This window comes from Schistocerca piceifrons, chromosome 6 (genome assembly GCF_021461385.2).
Source record: "Schistocerca piceifrons isolate TAMUIC-IGC-003096 chromosome 6, iqSchPice1.1, whole genome shotgun sequence".
Taxonomy (NCBI): Eukaryota; Metazoa; Arthropoda; class Insecta; order Orthoptera; family Acrididae; genus Schistocerca; species Schistocerca piceifrons.
In genome coordinates this window covers 129301396-129316076 of record NC_060143.1, presented here as the reverse complement: position 1 = coordinate 129316076, position 14681 = coordinate 129301396, and the positions used below count along the sequence as shown (strand labels likewise).

General features: G+C 38.8%; 1 protein-coding gene across 1 annotated transcript in view; it reads left to right on the top strand.

The window, feature by feature from the left end:
* LOC124802544 (ATP-binding cassette sub-family F member 1) overlaps positions 1–14681 on the top strand; it is an 86765-nt gene that overhangs the window by 31928 nt on the left and 40156 nt on the right. Inside the window, exon 3 of the mRNA XM_047263405.1 lies at positions 2581–2822. Coding sequence (XP_047119361.1) covers positions 2581–2822 — 242 coding nt within the window. The remainder of the gene's footprint in view (positions 1–2580; positions 2823–14681) is intronic.

Below are 14681 nucleotides of genomic sequence, written 5' to 3'. Positions count from 1 at the left end.
CAACTGAAGCTGGCAGAAAATAATGATCTTGCCGGGTAAAACCATTGTTTAATGGAACAATACCCACCTCTTTACTGCGCACATTGCAACAGTATGTTGGTAGATGGGCAACAATGTTCTTGTATGCGCCGGCGTGTGTCAGTAATAAGGAAAACGAGAAAGTCGACAAACAAAGCACTGATGAATGAACTGTTTCCTTTGATGTACTGTACTGACACTGAGTGTAACTTATTCGTTGTTGCACAGAACGGTGTGGTTTTGGGTCCACACCAGCAGCGCAGCACTGCACTGGATCTCATTTCGTGGTTTTGTGCCATGTAACAGAGGTATTAAAAGTAAGCCCTTGTAGAGTTGTGAATAACTAATGAACTGTAATACAGTAGTACTGCATTGGCTCTTTTCTGCATTATACAGTGCAGTATTAAGTAGGTTCTGAGATTTGCTTTCCATTTCCGCATTAGACGCGTTCAGCATTTATACAAAAAATCAGCATATAAAAGTGCACTGAATGCATCAGGACTGAAATACTTGTATGGCTTGGGCAGATGTCTGAATTATACATGCGCCAATTTCACAAAGTTTTACTGTAGTTTGATTTAAGAGAATAATGTTGGTGCCATAATTAGGTGGGTATAGATGTTAAAAATGAGTTGCATACACCAGAAAATTTGCCGCATTATCTGTTCTAATATAGTGAAAACTGAGCCTCAATGTTTTTACTTATTTTGGGTATATTTTGGGTATATTTTGGGTGGCTTGCCTTTGCTTTCTCACCCTACATAAACTAGCACTGCTATAGATTCTCTTTCACAACTGCAATAGAATCGACACTCCAGAATCATTTGATGAGGTTATATGCTTAACAGTGACTTGGTAACCACACCAGCAAGTATCTGCTCACTCAGAATTTTCACAAGTAAAGTGACTGACACTGATGTATTTGGTTTATCCATTGTGACCACATGTTTGGGATAAATCAACCACATCTTTATCATAGCAGAATTTAATTGAACAACTTTCAGCAAGCTGAGAAATTTGTCTTTATAACCCTCAAAAGCAAAGTGATGTGATCAGCTTCAGTAGTTGAGAAAGCTGTTCACAACATACCCAGTCATTATCACTGTATGTGGTGTTGTTAGGATTCTCTTCCCTATAAAATTCCAGTTTCAAGTCTTAAGTCCCTATAAGATATAACGATTCTTTAGTCTACCAGCGAAGTATGCCTGGATCATTGCAGAAGCAACATACGCTTGAGGTCGTATGTGTCAAGTTAGGCATTGTATCCAATTGTACATACATCAGACTTTTTGCAGCTTCCCTGTAGGAAATTTTCCTCGTGGTTACCCCCCCCCCTCCCCCCCCCCCCCACCCTCACCTCTATTTGTCATTATTGGATTGCATTCCTATATGTGGAATCTATTTTGGATTTGTTTTATGTTATGAGATTGGTTGCAGTTGTAGTAGACCACTTTCAGAATCTCTTGTGATTTTGATTAAATTGCTCTTCGATGCTTTTTATTACCAAAACTTAACATATTGTAGACATTAACAGCTACAATTAAAGATGTCCCCATATACGTCTGATAAACACAAGGATTCACAGTGTATCTTCCAGAGCGCATGCGTAACCGTTTTTTTAAATCTACATTAATGTTCCAGCAGTGATTACAGTGTTTTAGACCATAAACTGATTAATAAATCTTCATAATAAATTTGTCCTTAACAGTTGTAGTGAGTGGTGCAACATTTTTATCGTAGTCTAAACCTTTTTTTATGTGTGCCCAAAGGAGGGGAGGGGGGGAGATGCTTTATTCTTTGAAACCATCTCAAACAAATGTATTAAACCTTATGTGTATGGGAAGTTCTGGTTGAGAATTAAGAATTATTTAGGAATCAAGGAGATGACTCACCAAAAGACAGAAGAGCTGCACCGATAACTACACAAACTAAAAGTACAGCACTTGGCTAGCTTTTGGAATGCATTTCCTTTTTCAAGCTTGCAGGAAAAGCAGGTGCGTGCGCGCTTTCACACACACACACACACACACACACACACACACACACACACACACACACCTCCCTACATTGTGCTGAATCAACTGTGAAATCTTTCCTGGCCCACAATGAGTGTGCTGGGGGGTTGGGATGAGGGATGGAGAGAGGCAGGAAGCACTGAGGATGTTGTGAAGAAGTCGTGAGCGGTTTGTGGAAGAGTGGAGAGACGTCCGTGGGCTAGCTAGGCCATCCCCCCCACCGCCTCCTGCCACCACATCGCACTCCCCAACCTCACCCCAGTTCGCTCAACGAGGGCCAGGAAAGAGCTGACAGATGAGATAGGCTGTGTGTGTGTGTGTGTGTGTGTGTGTGTGTGTGTGTGTGTGTGTGTGTGTGTGTGTGTGTGTTGTTCCTACAAACTTGAAAGAGGATGCAAGTTCGAAAGCTAGCCAAGCTCTATACCTTGTGTTTGTGTACCTATCGATGACGCAGTGCTTCTGCCTTGGCTGAATCATTTCCTTTATTCCTTATGTGTTAAATATTAAAATGGATCTTGAGTATGATAGAGGGAGTTTTATTTTTCAGATGGAGTATGAACAACAAATGGAAACCTTAACAAAGAAAGGTGGGCAAGGTCACAGTGAACTTGGTGAAAACTTCACAATGTCACAAGTTCAAAAGTCAGCTGGTCAGCTGCAGGCACTGGAAAACGCAGTTGACATAAAGGTTGAAAACTTCAGTATATCTGCCAAAGGAAAGGATCTCTTTGTAAATGCCTCACTGTTGATAGCCAATGGGAGGAGATACGGGCTTGTAGGACCTAATGGGTGAGTGTGCAAATTGCATGAATTTTATTGATTGGGGCTGTATTAATTGCTGTAGTGTTCATTTAATGTATTGCTGGTGCTGCACTATTTTTTGTATTCTTCTGACATATACTCTCACCTTTGTATACTTTAACAAATTCATAAAAAGTTGGGAGGTATGCTGATGAGCCAGAACAATATGACCACCATCCACCACAAGACTGAATGCTGCCTGAGAGCATTGTAGTTGCAAGACATAAAAATTGTATGTAAGCTGAGCACAGATGAATGGGCAATTATTCTAGAGACGACACATGTTGAAAATGGGAAAACTACTGATATAAGCTACTTTGACAATGAGCAGATCGTTACGGCTTGACACCTGGGAACAAGCATCTTGGAAGCAGTGAACCTGTTCAGCTATTCATGTGCTACTGTGTTGAGCTTCTTATGGGAAGTGGTGAAGAAAGGTGAAAACACAAGTAGGAGAGATAGTGTTGAATGGGGATGTCCACTTGGTTGGAGGCTTGGCTTCCCAGTAAAGTGGAGGGGCTGTGGCAGCTTGGATGACTAGAGTACAGTGCTGTTGCAGATATAGTGTTTCAGAACTTGCCATTTAGCACACATTGTTGAACAAGGGGCACTGCAGCAAATGACCCCTGTGTATTCCCATGTCGACCCAACGACATCATCAGTTACGACCGCAGCGATCATCATCGAGATTGGACTGTGGATCAGTGGAAACGTGTTGCCTGGCAAGGTGAATCATATTTCTTATTAAACTAGCTCGATAGTTACGTTCAGATACGCTATCATTCAGGCAAATGGCTACTTGAAATATACACCATTCCATAGACGTAGGCAGTAGGGGCAGGCTCCAACGTCATTTAATAACAAAATTTGGAAAATGCTAAGAAGACAGGGATTGTTGCACTCTTAGTACAAAAAGATCACAGATATGTTGACAGGCAAAAAATAGACACAAAACAATCATCATCCTCCATCATGCAGTAGCAAAAGATCATGCTGAAATCGTAGAAAATTCTGGTTGTACATAAAATCACTTAAGAGGAATAAAGGCTTCTGTTCAGTCACTTGTAGACCAGTGCGTTGTGCTGATAGAAGACGACAAAAGGAAAGCTAAAGTTTTTCGTGCAGGAGGATTATACAGAAATACCATTGTCTGCCTGCCGTATCGAAGACTTAGAAATAGGCATCCCTACCATTGAAAAGCAGCTGAAAGTGTTGAAAGCAGATGTTGGCAAGTCAAAATAGAATCCCTATTCATTTTACAGAGAGAACTATTCAGCACTGGTTCCATTCTGAGCTCGCATTTGTCGTGAATATCTCAGCCAGCAGAAAGTCCCAAGTGACAGGAAAAAAGTACAGATGACTCCTGTATGTAAAAAGGAAAAAAAAGACATGCCCACAAAACTCGGTCCAATATCGTTTGCATCAGGTTTCTGTAGAATTCTTGAGCATATTCTAAGAATGATTATAATAAATTTCCATGAGAGTGAGAAGCTTTTATGCAAAAAGCAACATAGACTTTGAAAGCATCACTCATGTGAAACTCAGCTTCCCTTTCCTCGTGAAACTCTTACGAACTGAGGATCAAAAACAGTCAGATTCTGTATTCCCAGATTTCTGGAAAGAGTTCGACACAGTAGCAGACTGTTAACAAAGGTCCAAGCATATGGAATCATTTCTCAGGCATGCGAGTGGCTTGAAGACTTTTTAATAATAGAACCTAGTACCTTGTCATGTATGACAAGTGTTCATCAAAGACAAAGTTATCATCAAGAGTGCCTCAGTGAAATGTGATGGGACCACTTTTGTTCTCTATCTTCATAAATGTGACAGACAGGCTGAGCAACAATTTTGTTTGCTAACAATGTTATAGTGTATGGGAAAGTGTCATCATTGAGTGACTGTTAGAGGACTTAGGATGACTGTGAGAGGACTTAGGATGACTGCGAGAGGACTTAGGATGATAGGAATAGAGGAATTATTCGGTGTGATGAATGGCAGATTGGTATAAATCTAAGTTAATTGAGATGAGTAGTAAAAATGATCCTGGGATGCTGAAGTACAGTATTAGTGGTATGCTGTTTGACACAGTTTGATTAAGTATCGAAGAGCAAAATTACAAAGTGGCATGAAATGGAAGGAGTCCACAAGTTCATTTGAAAGGAAGGTGAACGGTCAACTTTGGTTTATTAGGAGAATTGTTGGAAAGTGTAGCATATCTGTAAAGAAGATTGCATACAGACCATTTGTGTGCCTAGTTCTCGAGTACTGCTCAGGCGTTTAGTCTCCACCAGATCGGACTAAAGGAAGACATCAAAGCAGTTCAGAGGCATGCTGTTAGGCTTGTTATCAGTAGCTTTGATCAACATAAGAGTGTTATATAAATGCTCCATGAATCTTCCCTCCATCCCTGGAGGGAAGATTATAATCTTGTCCCAAAACACTATTGAGAATGTTTGGAGAACCAGTATGTGCAACAGCCTGGAGAACTATCCCACTGCTGCCAGTATGTATATTGAGTAAGGACCATGAAAACAAGACAAGAGAAGCCAGGCCTCACACAGAAGTGTATCAACAGTTATGTTTCCCTCACTCCATATGAGAGTGGAACAGGAAAGGGAATGATGAAAGCGTTGTTTGAGGTACATTCTGTCACGTACTGTATGGTGGCTTATGTGTATAAATGTAGTTGTATTATCCTGTGGGAGACAGTCACTTATGCTTTCATGGGACCTATGGTAGTAATAAATGCGACTATGTTGGCTGTGGACTACGTGAAGATTGTTGCAGACCACATGCATCCCATCCCACTTGTTGTTTTATCGGACAGAGATGAGAACAGTATACCAAGCAGAATTTGTGGAAAAAGTGTGATGTGCACATAGGCATCTTGTGCCAGTACTTCAGAAAACTACTGCTTGAATCCATTCAGACTGACTGACTGTTCTATTATGTTGCAAAGGTGGACTAACATAATGTTAAACAGGGGGTCATAATGTTTCAGCTCATCAATATAATTTTATAATTTTATAATTTTATAATTTTATAATTAAGTCCTTTCACAAAAATTTTAACAATAATGGAGATGGTAACTGAAATTTTAGTAATTTGACAAATAGTAATGAAATTAAGAATTTTACATCTGTATTTTAATTCCATTGTGAGAGCAATCTCATTATTGTGAATATTGTTGGTATCCAGTTAAAATGTAAAACTTGCTCAATATTTTTGAGACTGCGATTTGAAATGTTAAAAACTACAATGCCTGTGCACTTCAAGTGGGTTTAAATAAAGCAGAGGGTGTATTTATGCACTGTTAACAAAAAATTGACTGGAAGTGCCAAATGAAGGAGCAGGAATGACTAGAAGAGAAATGCAAAGCTGTAAAAGCTTTTGTGACTAAGGCCAAGATAGTTGCTGTGTGTAGGATGTTGCTTCATAAAACCAAGAAATTAAATGAGAAGTCAGTGGTAAGCGGAGAAAGGATTATATGAGAGGAAACAAACTCGAAGACAGTATTATAGAATGTGAGGAGGAAGTAAATGAAAATGAGTGAATGTATGATGCCCTGAGGAGTATCTGAGAGAGCATTGAAATACCTAATGTAAAGCAAGGCACCTGGGGTAGTCAAGATTTCTTCATAATTATTAATGTCTTGGGGATAATTAACCATGATAGAACTATTCCACATGGTATGTAAGATATGAGGCAGTTGAAATACCTTCAGATTTAAAGAACAACACCAAAGAAGACAGGTGCTGGCCAATGTGAATACTGCAGAACCATCATTTTAATAAGTCACAGTTGCAAAATTATTGACATGAATTGTGTTTAGAAGCCTGGAGAGACTTGTAGAAGACAAACTCGGGAAAGATCAGTTTGAGTTATGTAGAAATGTAGAAAAATATGGCAAAACAACATATTAATATTTTAGAAGAGAGGTTGAAGGAAGGGAAAATTATGTTTATAACGTTTGTAGATGTGGAGAAAGCTTACTACATTATTGACTGGAATACAGGATTGAAATTCTGAAGATAGGGATAAAATACATGGACTCACATGTAATGGCATAAGCCACAGCCAGAGCCAGTGGTGTATCTGGAGAGCCAGCAGCCACGATCAGTGTCTGACTGGCAGAAGCACCTCTCACCATGTGTCTGCTTCTGTCCCGCCGCTTCCATGTCGATGACTTGAGACATCGGGAAGCTTCTGCGGTTTGACACATTCCTGCCTGACAACAGATGGACACAGGTTGCCAACCCTGTTCCAGACCTTTTCGCAGTGGCACAGAAATGCTGCACTTCTGCAAAGTCAGCATCGAGAGGCAGCATTTTAACTCACCTGTAACATAGCTGCACCAAGACAGTCAGCTGCAGCCTCGGCATCTTTACCATAACTGCACCACCAGGTCAGATGAGTAGAACAAATAACTAATGAAAAGGTACTGAATTTAACTGGGAAGAAAAAAAAGTTACAGCACAATTTGATAGGACATAGTGTGAGGCATCAAGGAATGGTCAGTTTGGTGATGGAGGGATTTTTTGTGTGTGTGTGTGTGTGTGTGTGTGTGTGTGTGTGTGTGTGTAGGAGGGGCGGGGGGTTGGACAGAATTTTAGAGTAACAATAAGGCTTCACTACAATTAAAGTGGATGAGGGTTCCAGTAGTTACGCAGAGTAGAAAGGACTTCCACAGTATACACTAGTGTGCAGAGCTATGTCATACCAGTTATTGTACTGAAGACCACAATAACACATAAAGTTGTTTTCACATTACAAGGGAAAAGCAGGAAATGGCATTACTTACTAAGGAATGCAGTGAATTTCATTCACAATTGAGATGATAATAATAATAATTAATAATAATAATAAGTTTAGATAGCATTACTGGGATTTAACAGTGACCTCTCAGGAAAATAAAATTAGTAGGAAAACCCTCTGCCCAACTGCTCATAGCTTGGAGCCAGCACACTACTGCTGCCTCTACTGTACCACTTGCCCTCAACAGAGTCAGTCTGTCTCCTGCTGCCACCCACCAACCTTGGTTCAGAATTAGGCTCTGGCCAGTGCCATGACGTACCACAATGGAGAAGGAGCTAATGACTACCCTGTGCTACAGATGCAGTTGGCAATTGAGCCCCAGTGTAACTGTGATGTCAGGACACTATGCAACTGCCCAAGCAGCACATATTATGAGTGCGTCCTGTATTCCTTGTCTGCCACTACAATGTCAGAATATTATGAAAGCACAATAGTCCTTATCAAAGAGGAGGGCACATGCAGAAGACTGCCTAAGCTGAATAAATTAATAAAGAACTGTTTTACGTTCACTGCTATTTTGTCTGCAACTTCCCCACAAGTCACATCTGTCATACAAACCATTTGCTAACCCCACAGTGCCCCAGGGAGACTATAGAGAACATAATGACAAGCAAGAATTGTTTATGTTGGATGTGGCTTCTCCACAGCTAAGATGGACCTGCTTCATTTTGGAGCCGAACATAGGGCATCTTCTACAGAAACCACATTATTATTATTATTATTATTATTATTATTATTATTTCTTCTTATTTCTTCTTTCTCTTCTCAGACGTTATGTCTGGTCAAAAATGGAAAGTGACGTGGACCTTGATCAAGCGTGACTTCCTTTTAACTGTTCGGTATATGTTGCATTGCATTTAGGAACTTTTGAGTAATTGAACATATATAAATAATTACAGATTTCTGTAGTTGTATATATACGTTTGGCTGTAGCTGTATTGCGTTGATGTACTGGTGGATATTGTGTGGTATGACTCCTGTAGTTGATAGTATAATTGGTATGATGTCAACTTTATCCTGATGCCACATGTCCTTGACTTCCTCAGCCAGTTGGATGTATTTTTCAATTTTTTCTCCTGTTTTCTTCAGTATATTTGTCGTATTGGGTATGGATATTTCGATTAGTTGTGTTAATTTCTTCTTTTTATTGTTGAGTATGATGTCAGGTTTGTTATGTGGTGTTGTTTTATCTGTTATAATGGTTATGTTCCAGTATAATTTGTATTCATCATTCTCCAGTACAGTTTGTGGTGCATACTTGTATGTGGGAACGTGTTGTTTTATTAGTTTATGTTGTATGGCAAGTTGTTGATGTATTATTTTTGCTACATTGTCATGTCTTCTGGGGTATTCTGTATTTGCTAGTATTGTACATCCGCTTGTGATGTGATCTACTGTTTCTGTTTGTTGTTTGCAAAGTCTGCTTTATCTGTTGTGGTATTGGGATCTTTAATTATATGCTTGCTGTAATATCTGGTGTGGGATCCGTACCAGATAGGGTTGGTAGAAGAGATAGAGAAGATCCAACGGAGAGCAGCGCGCTTCGTTACAGGATCATTTAGTAATCGCGAAAGCGTTACGGAGATGATAGATAAACTCCAGTGGAAGACTCTGCAGGAGAGACGCTCAGTAGCTCGGTACGGGCTTTTATTGAAGTTTCGAGAACATACCTTCACCGAAGAGTCAAGCAGTATATTGCTCCCTCCTACGTATATCTCGCGAAGAGACCATGAGGATAAAACCAGAGAGATTAGAGCCCACACAGAGGCATACCGACAGTCCTTCTTTCCATGAACAATACGAGACTGGAATAGAAGGGAGAACCGATAGAGGTACTGAAGGTACCCTCCGCCACACACCGTCAGGTGGCTTGCGGAGTATGGACGTAGATGTAGATCCTGTATTGGAATCATGAATCCTTCTGTCTCACTGTATATATTGCCTTTTCTTAGCCATGTGTTGGATGCGTCTTGATCGATGTGTGGCTGTGTTAGATGATACGGGTGCTTGCCATGTAGTGTTTTCTTTTTCCAATTTACTATCTTCATATCTGTTGATGTTATGTGATCTAAAGGGTTGTAGAAGTGGTTATGAAATTGCAGTGGTGTAGCCGATGTATTCATATGAGTGATTGTTTTGTGTATTTTGCTAGTTTCTGCTCGTTCCATAAAGAATTTTCTTAAATTGTCTACCGGTTCATAATGTAGGTTTTTTATGTTGATAAATCCTCTTCCTCCTTCCTTTCTGCTTAATGTGAATCTTTCTGTTGCTGAATGTATGTGATGTATTCTGTGTTTGTGACATTGTGATCGCGTAAGTGTATTGAGTGCTTCTAGGTGTGTGTTACTCCATTTCACTACTCCAAATGAGTAGGTCAATATTGGTATACCATAGGTATTTATAGCTTTTGTCTTGTTTCTTGCTGTCAATTCTGTTTTCAGTATTTTTGTTAGTCTTTGTCTATATTTTTTTTAGTTCTTCTTTAATGTTTGTATTATCTATTCCTATTTTTTGTCTGTATCCTAGATATTTATAGGCATCTGTTTCTTCCATCGCTTCTATGCAGTCGCTGTGGTTATCCAATATGTAATCTTCTTATTTAGTGTGTTTTCCCTTGACTATGCTATTTTTCTTACATTTGTCTGTTCCAAAAGCCATATTTACATCATTGCTCAATACTTCTGTTATCTTTAGTAACTGGTTGAGTTGTTGATTTGTTGCTGCCAGTAGTTTTAGATCATCCACGTATAGCAAATGTGTGATTTTGTGTTGGTATGTTCCAGTAATATTGTATCCATAATTTGTATTATTTAGGATGTTGGATAGTGGGGTCAGAGCAAGGTAGAACCAGAAAGGGCTTAATGAGTCTCCTTGGTATATTCCACGCTTAATCTGTATTGGCTGTGATGTGATATTATTTGAATTTGTTTGGATATTAAGTGTGGTTTTCCAATTTTTCATTACTGTGTTTAGGAACTGTATCAGTTTAGGATCTACTTTGTATATTTCCAATATTTGTAGTAACCATGAGTGGGGTACACTATCAAAAGCTTTTTGGTAATCAATGTATGCGTAGTGTAGCGACCTTTGTTTAGTTTTAGCTTGATATGCCACCTCTGCATCTATTATCAGTTGCTCTTTACGTCCTCGTGCTCCTTTGCAACAGCCTTTTTGTTCTTCATTTATAATTTTGTTCTGTGTTGTGTGTCTCATTCATTTCTGTGTAATTACTGAAGTTAATATTTTGTATATTGTTGGTAGGCATGTTATGGGGTGATACTTAGCTGGGTTTGCTGTGTCTGCTTGATCTTTAAGTTTCAGATAAGTTATTCCATGTGCAAGTGTATCAGGGAATGTTTATGGGTCTGCAATGTAACTGTTAAATAATTTAGTTAGATGTGAATGTGTTGGGTGAACTTCTTTAGCCAGAAATTTGCTATTTTATCTTTTCCAGGGGCTTTCCAATTGTGAGTAGAATTAATTGCTCGGGTGACTTCATGTTGCAATATTATTACTTCGGGCATTTGTGGTATCATCTTGTATGTGTCTGTTTCTGCTTGTATCCACCGTGCATGCCTGTTATGTTGTGCTGGGTATGACCATATGTTGCTCCAGAAGTGTTCCATGTCTGTTATGTTTGGTGGATTGTCTATTTTAATCTGTGTGCTATCTATTATCTGGTAAAATTTCTTTTGGTTTGTGTTGAATGTTTGGTTTTGTTTCCTTCTAAGTCGTTTGGCCAATGCCTGTATATTTCTGCTTCTTTTCATCTAATTGCTTTATCACTTCTTGTTGTGAGATTCTACCTAACCTTTTTCGTTTTTTGTCTGATATTTCATTTCTTATAAATTGTGTTAGCTGTCCGATGTCTTTTCTCGGTTTTTCTATTCTGATCTGTAGCCTGTGTTGCCATGCTGGTTTTGTGGGTTTCTTCCATGTGTTGGTTGGTTCTGATTTCTGCCTAGTGTGTATATTTAGTGTAGTGAGTGCTCCTATATAAACCAGTAGTTGTAACTCTTCCATAGTTGTGTTTTCATTTATTTTGTTGTGTATGATTGTGTTGATAGTTGTTATTGTTATTTCGACTTGTGGCTTATTTGGCGGTCTATGCAAGAATGGTCCAATGTCTGTATTTGTGTCTTTGTACTCTATATATGTCAGCTGAAATTTTTCTTCTATATCTAACATGTGTGTCACATCATGTTCTATTTGTGCTTGTTCTGGTGGCCGTCTTAAGATGTCGTTTTCCTCTGATTGTTTAATTGATGCGTGGTGTTCTTTGTTTGTTTGCTCTGGGATGTTTGAGTCCATTACTGTATTTTCTTCTTCTTCTGATTGCACATTATTTTGTTCCAGTATTTGTTGTACTTGTTGTTTGATGTTTTCTAATTCTGACTGGGGTATCCTGTTATTTTTGATTATTACACGGATCTGATCAGCTAGTCGTTGTTCTGTTAAAAATTTTAATTCTGGGTGTCTGGTAATAAATGTTGTGTATACTTGTGATCTGTATCCAGTTGTGTTGGTTCCTAAGTTTGTTGCTTGGTAATAACAGAACATGAGGTGTTGGTTAACTTCATCTGACCATCTCATCCTCTGTCTTTGTTTTCCTTCTAGAGTGGTTGCAGGAAGCATATCCTGCAAAACACCTCTATTTGGATTTAAATCATTTTCCAGTTGGCTAGCAGTGTCGTTACCATTGTTGGCGGGCATAGGGTTCAAGCGTCGTCCCCGACCATGACGGCGCTTGTCCGAGGCTTCTTTAGTTCTGTCCTGAACCAAGTAATCACACTAAAAGGGGGGTTAGCCCTATTAGTGGTTTGTTCTTTTCGTCGCCTTTTACGACTGGCAGAACATACCAAAGGCCTATTCTTTTCCCGAGCCTTCACGGGGATGATGATGATGATGATGATGATGATTATTATTATTATTATTATTATTATTATTATTATTATTATTATTATTATCTGAAGGATGTGTGACTGAGGCAGTTGACAGGATTGTAGTCCACCACTATTGTTGTTCATTGAGTAAGCACCAAAATAAACCAGAGGAAATTGGAAAGGGAATTAAAGTTCAGGGAGCAGAAGGAAAAAGTCTAGGTTTTCCAGCAACACAGTAATTCTGTCAGAGACAGCAAAGGACTCGGAAGATCAGTTGAACGGAATGATAAGTTCACTGTTACCAGTCACTGTTTACTTCGACGACATGTTTTGAAGGTTTAATCCATCAGGTGGCTTTATGAGGATTACTGTCTACTATACAATGCCGTAGCTCACTCTGAAGTTGGAGCACAACACATACATGCAGTACTATTCCTCTTAATTCCTTGTGGAAATTGATGACAATGACTCTTAAAAGTAAACTTGTTGTGTCAATTGATAAGTCGCAGTAGAGCCTAACCAAAAATAGTCGCATTTAAGGTATAATATTTTAAAAAGGTGTTATAAGACAAACGCCAACTAAAGTAAAACAAGGTTAATGGAACGTAGTTGAATTAAATCCTTTGATGCTGATGGAAGCAGATTAAGAAATAAGATACTAACAGTAGTAGAAGAGTTTCGCTGTTTGGGCAGCAAAATAACTGACATTGACTGAGGTAGAGAGGATACCAAATACAGTCTGGCAATGTGTGTTTCTGAAAAAGAAAAATTTTATAACTTCAGATGAAAATTTAACTGTTAGGAATTCCTTACAAAAGGTGTAGTGTTCTACGGAATTGAAAAGTGGGTAATAAACAGTTAAGCCAAGCAGTGAATGCAAGCTATGTAAATTTAGTGTTACAGAAGAATGCAGATCAGATGGGTAGATCAAATAACTAGTGAAAAGGTACTGAATGTAGTTGGGGAGAAAAGAAATTTATGGCACAGTTTGATAGGATATTCTAAGAGGCATCAAGGAATGTTCAGTTTGGTAATGGAGGGAATTATGTATGGGTGTGTGCGTGTGGGGGGGGGGGGGGGGGGGATACAGGATTTTGAAGTAACTCTAAGACTTGACTACAGTAAACAGATAACAGATTAAAGTGGATGAGGGTTCCAGTAGTTATGCAGAGACAAAAAGGCTGCCACAGTATACACTAGTGTGCAGAGCTATGTCAAACCAGTCATTGGGCTGAAGACTACAATAACAAAGGAATTCGTTTTCACATTACAAGGGGAAAAAACAGGAAATGACATTACTTACAAAGGAATGCAGTGAATCTTATTCATAATTTGAGATATAACAATAAAAAGTTTAGATAACATTATTGGAACTTAACAATTTTTCTCTCAGTAAAGTAAAATTAGTAAAAAAACATACTCAGTCACAGTCATTTATCAAATATATGACTGGTTTTGGCCTCCAGTAGTATGCTATCTTCAGATCATGCATCATCTGGATGACAACGACGATGACGCCAACGACGACGACACTTAGAACAGGTGTGCTGACCCCAGTCACAAAGCATTTTCCTGACTAGTGTCAGCATAGTTGTTCCAAGTGTTATCGTCAGCCGAATGGTGCATTATCTGAAGATGGCCTACTACTAGAGGCCAAAACTAGTGATACTTTTAATAAATGACTGTGTGATTGAGACAGTTTTTTCAGTAATAATAATAATAATAATAATAATAGTTTCAATCTGTTAAGTTATGCTTCTGACATTAAAACTTAGTGCACAGGAATGTGTCAAAAGTTTCCACAGTTATAAATGTAGTTGTTTCTCAGAATTTAGCATCATTGCCATTCATAACATAATTTTAGTGGACAAGTTAAGTGTAACTATTAACAACATAGTTGAGTGGGTGATAGGCAAATAAATAACATTGAAAAAAGTATTCACATGAGGACATGGCTGCATTGTTCTGGCACTGCATCTCTACTGGACTCTCCATTATCGTATATTTACTTAATTTATTGCCAGACATTTACTGTATTGCAGAGATATATGGAAAACAAAAGTGCACTTAGTTCCACACAGAAACATTTACAATTGTATGTCGAAAGTTCCCAAGCAGGTAATTGCACCTTAGTTTGCTTTGATGACAT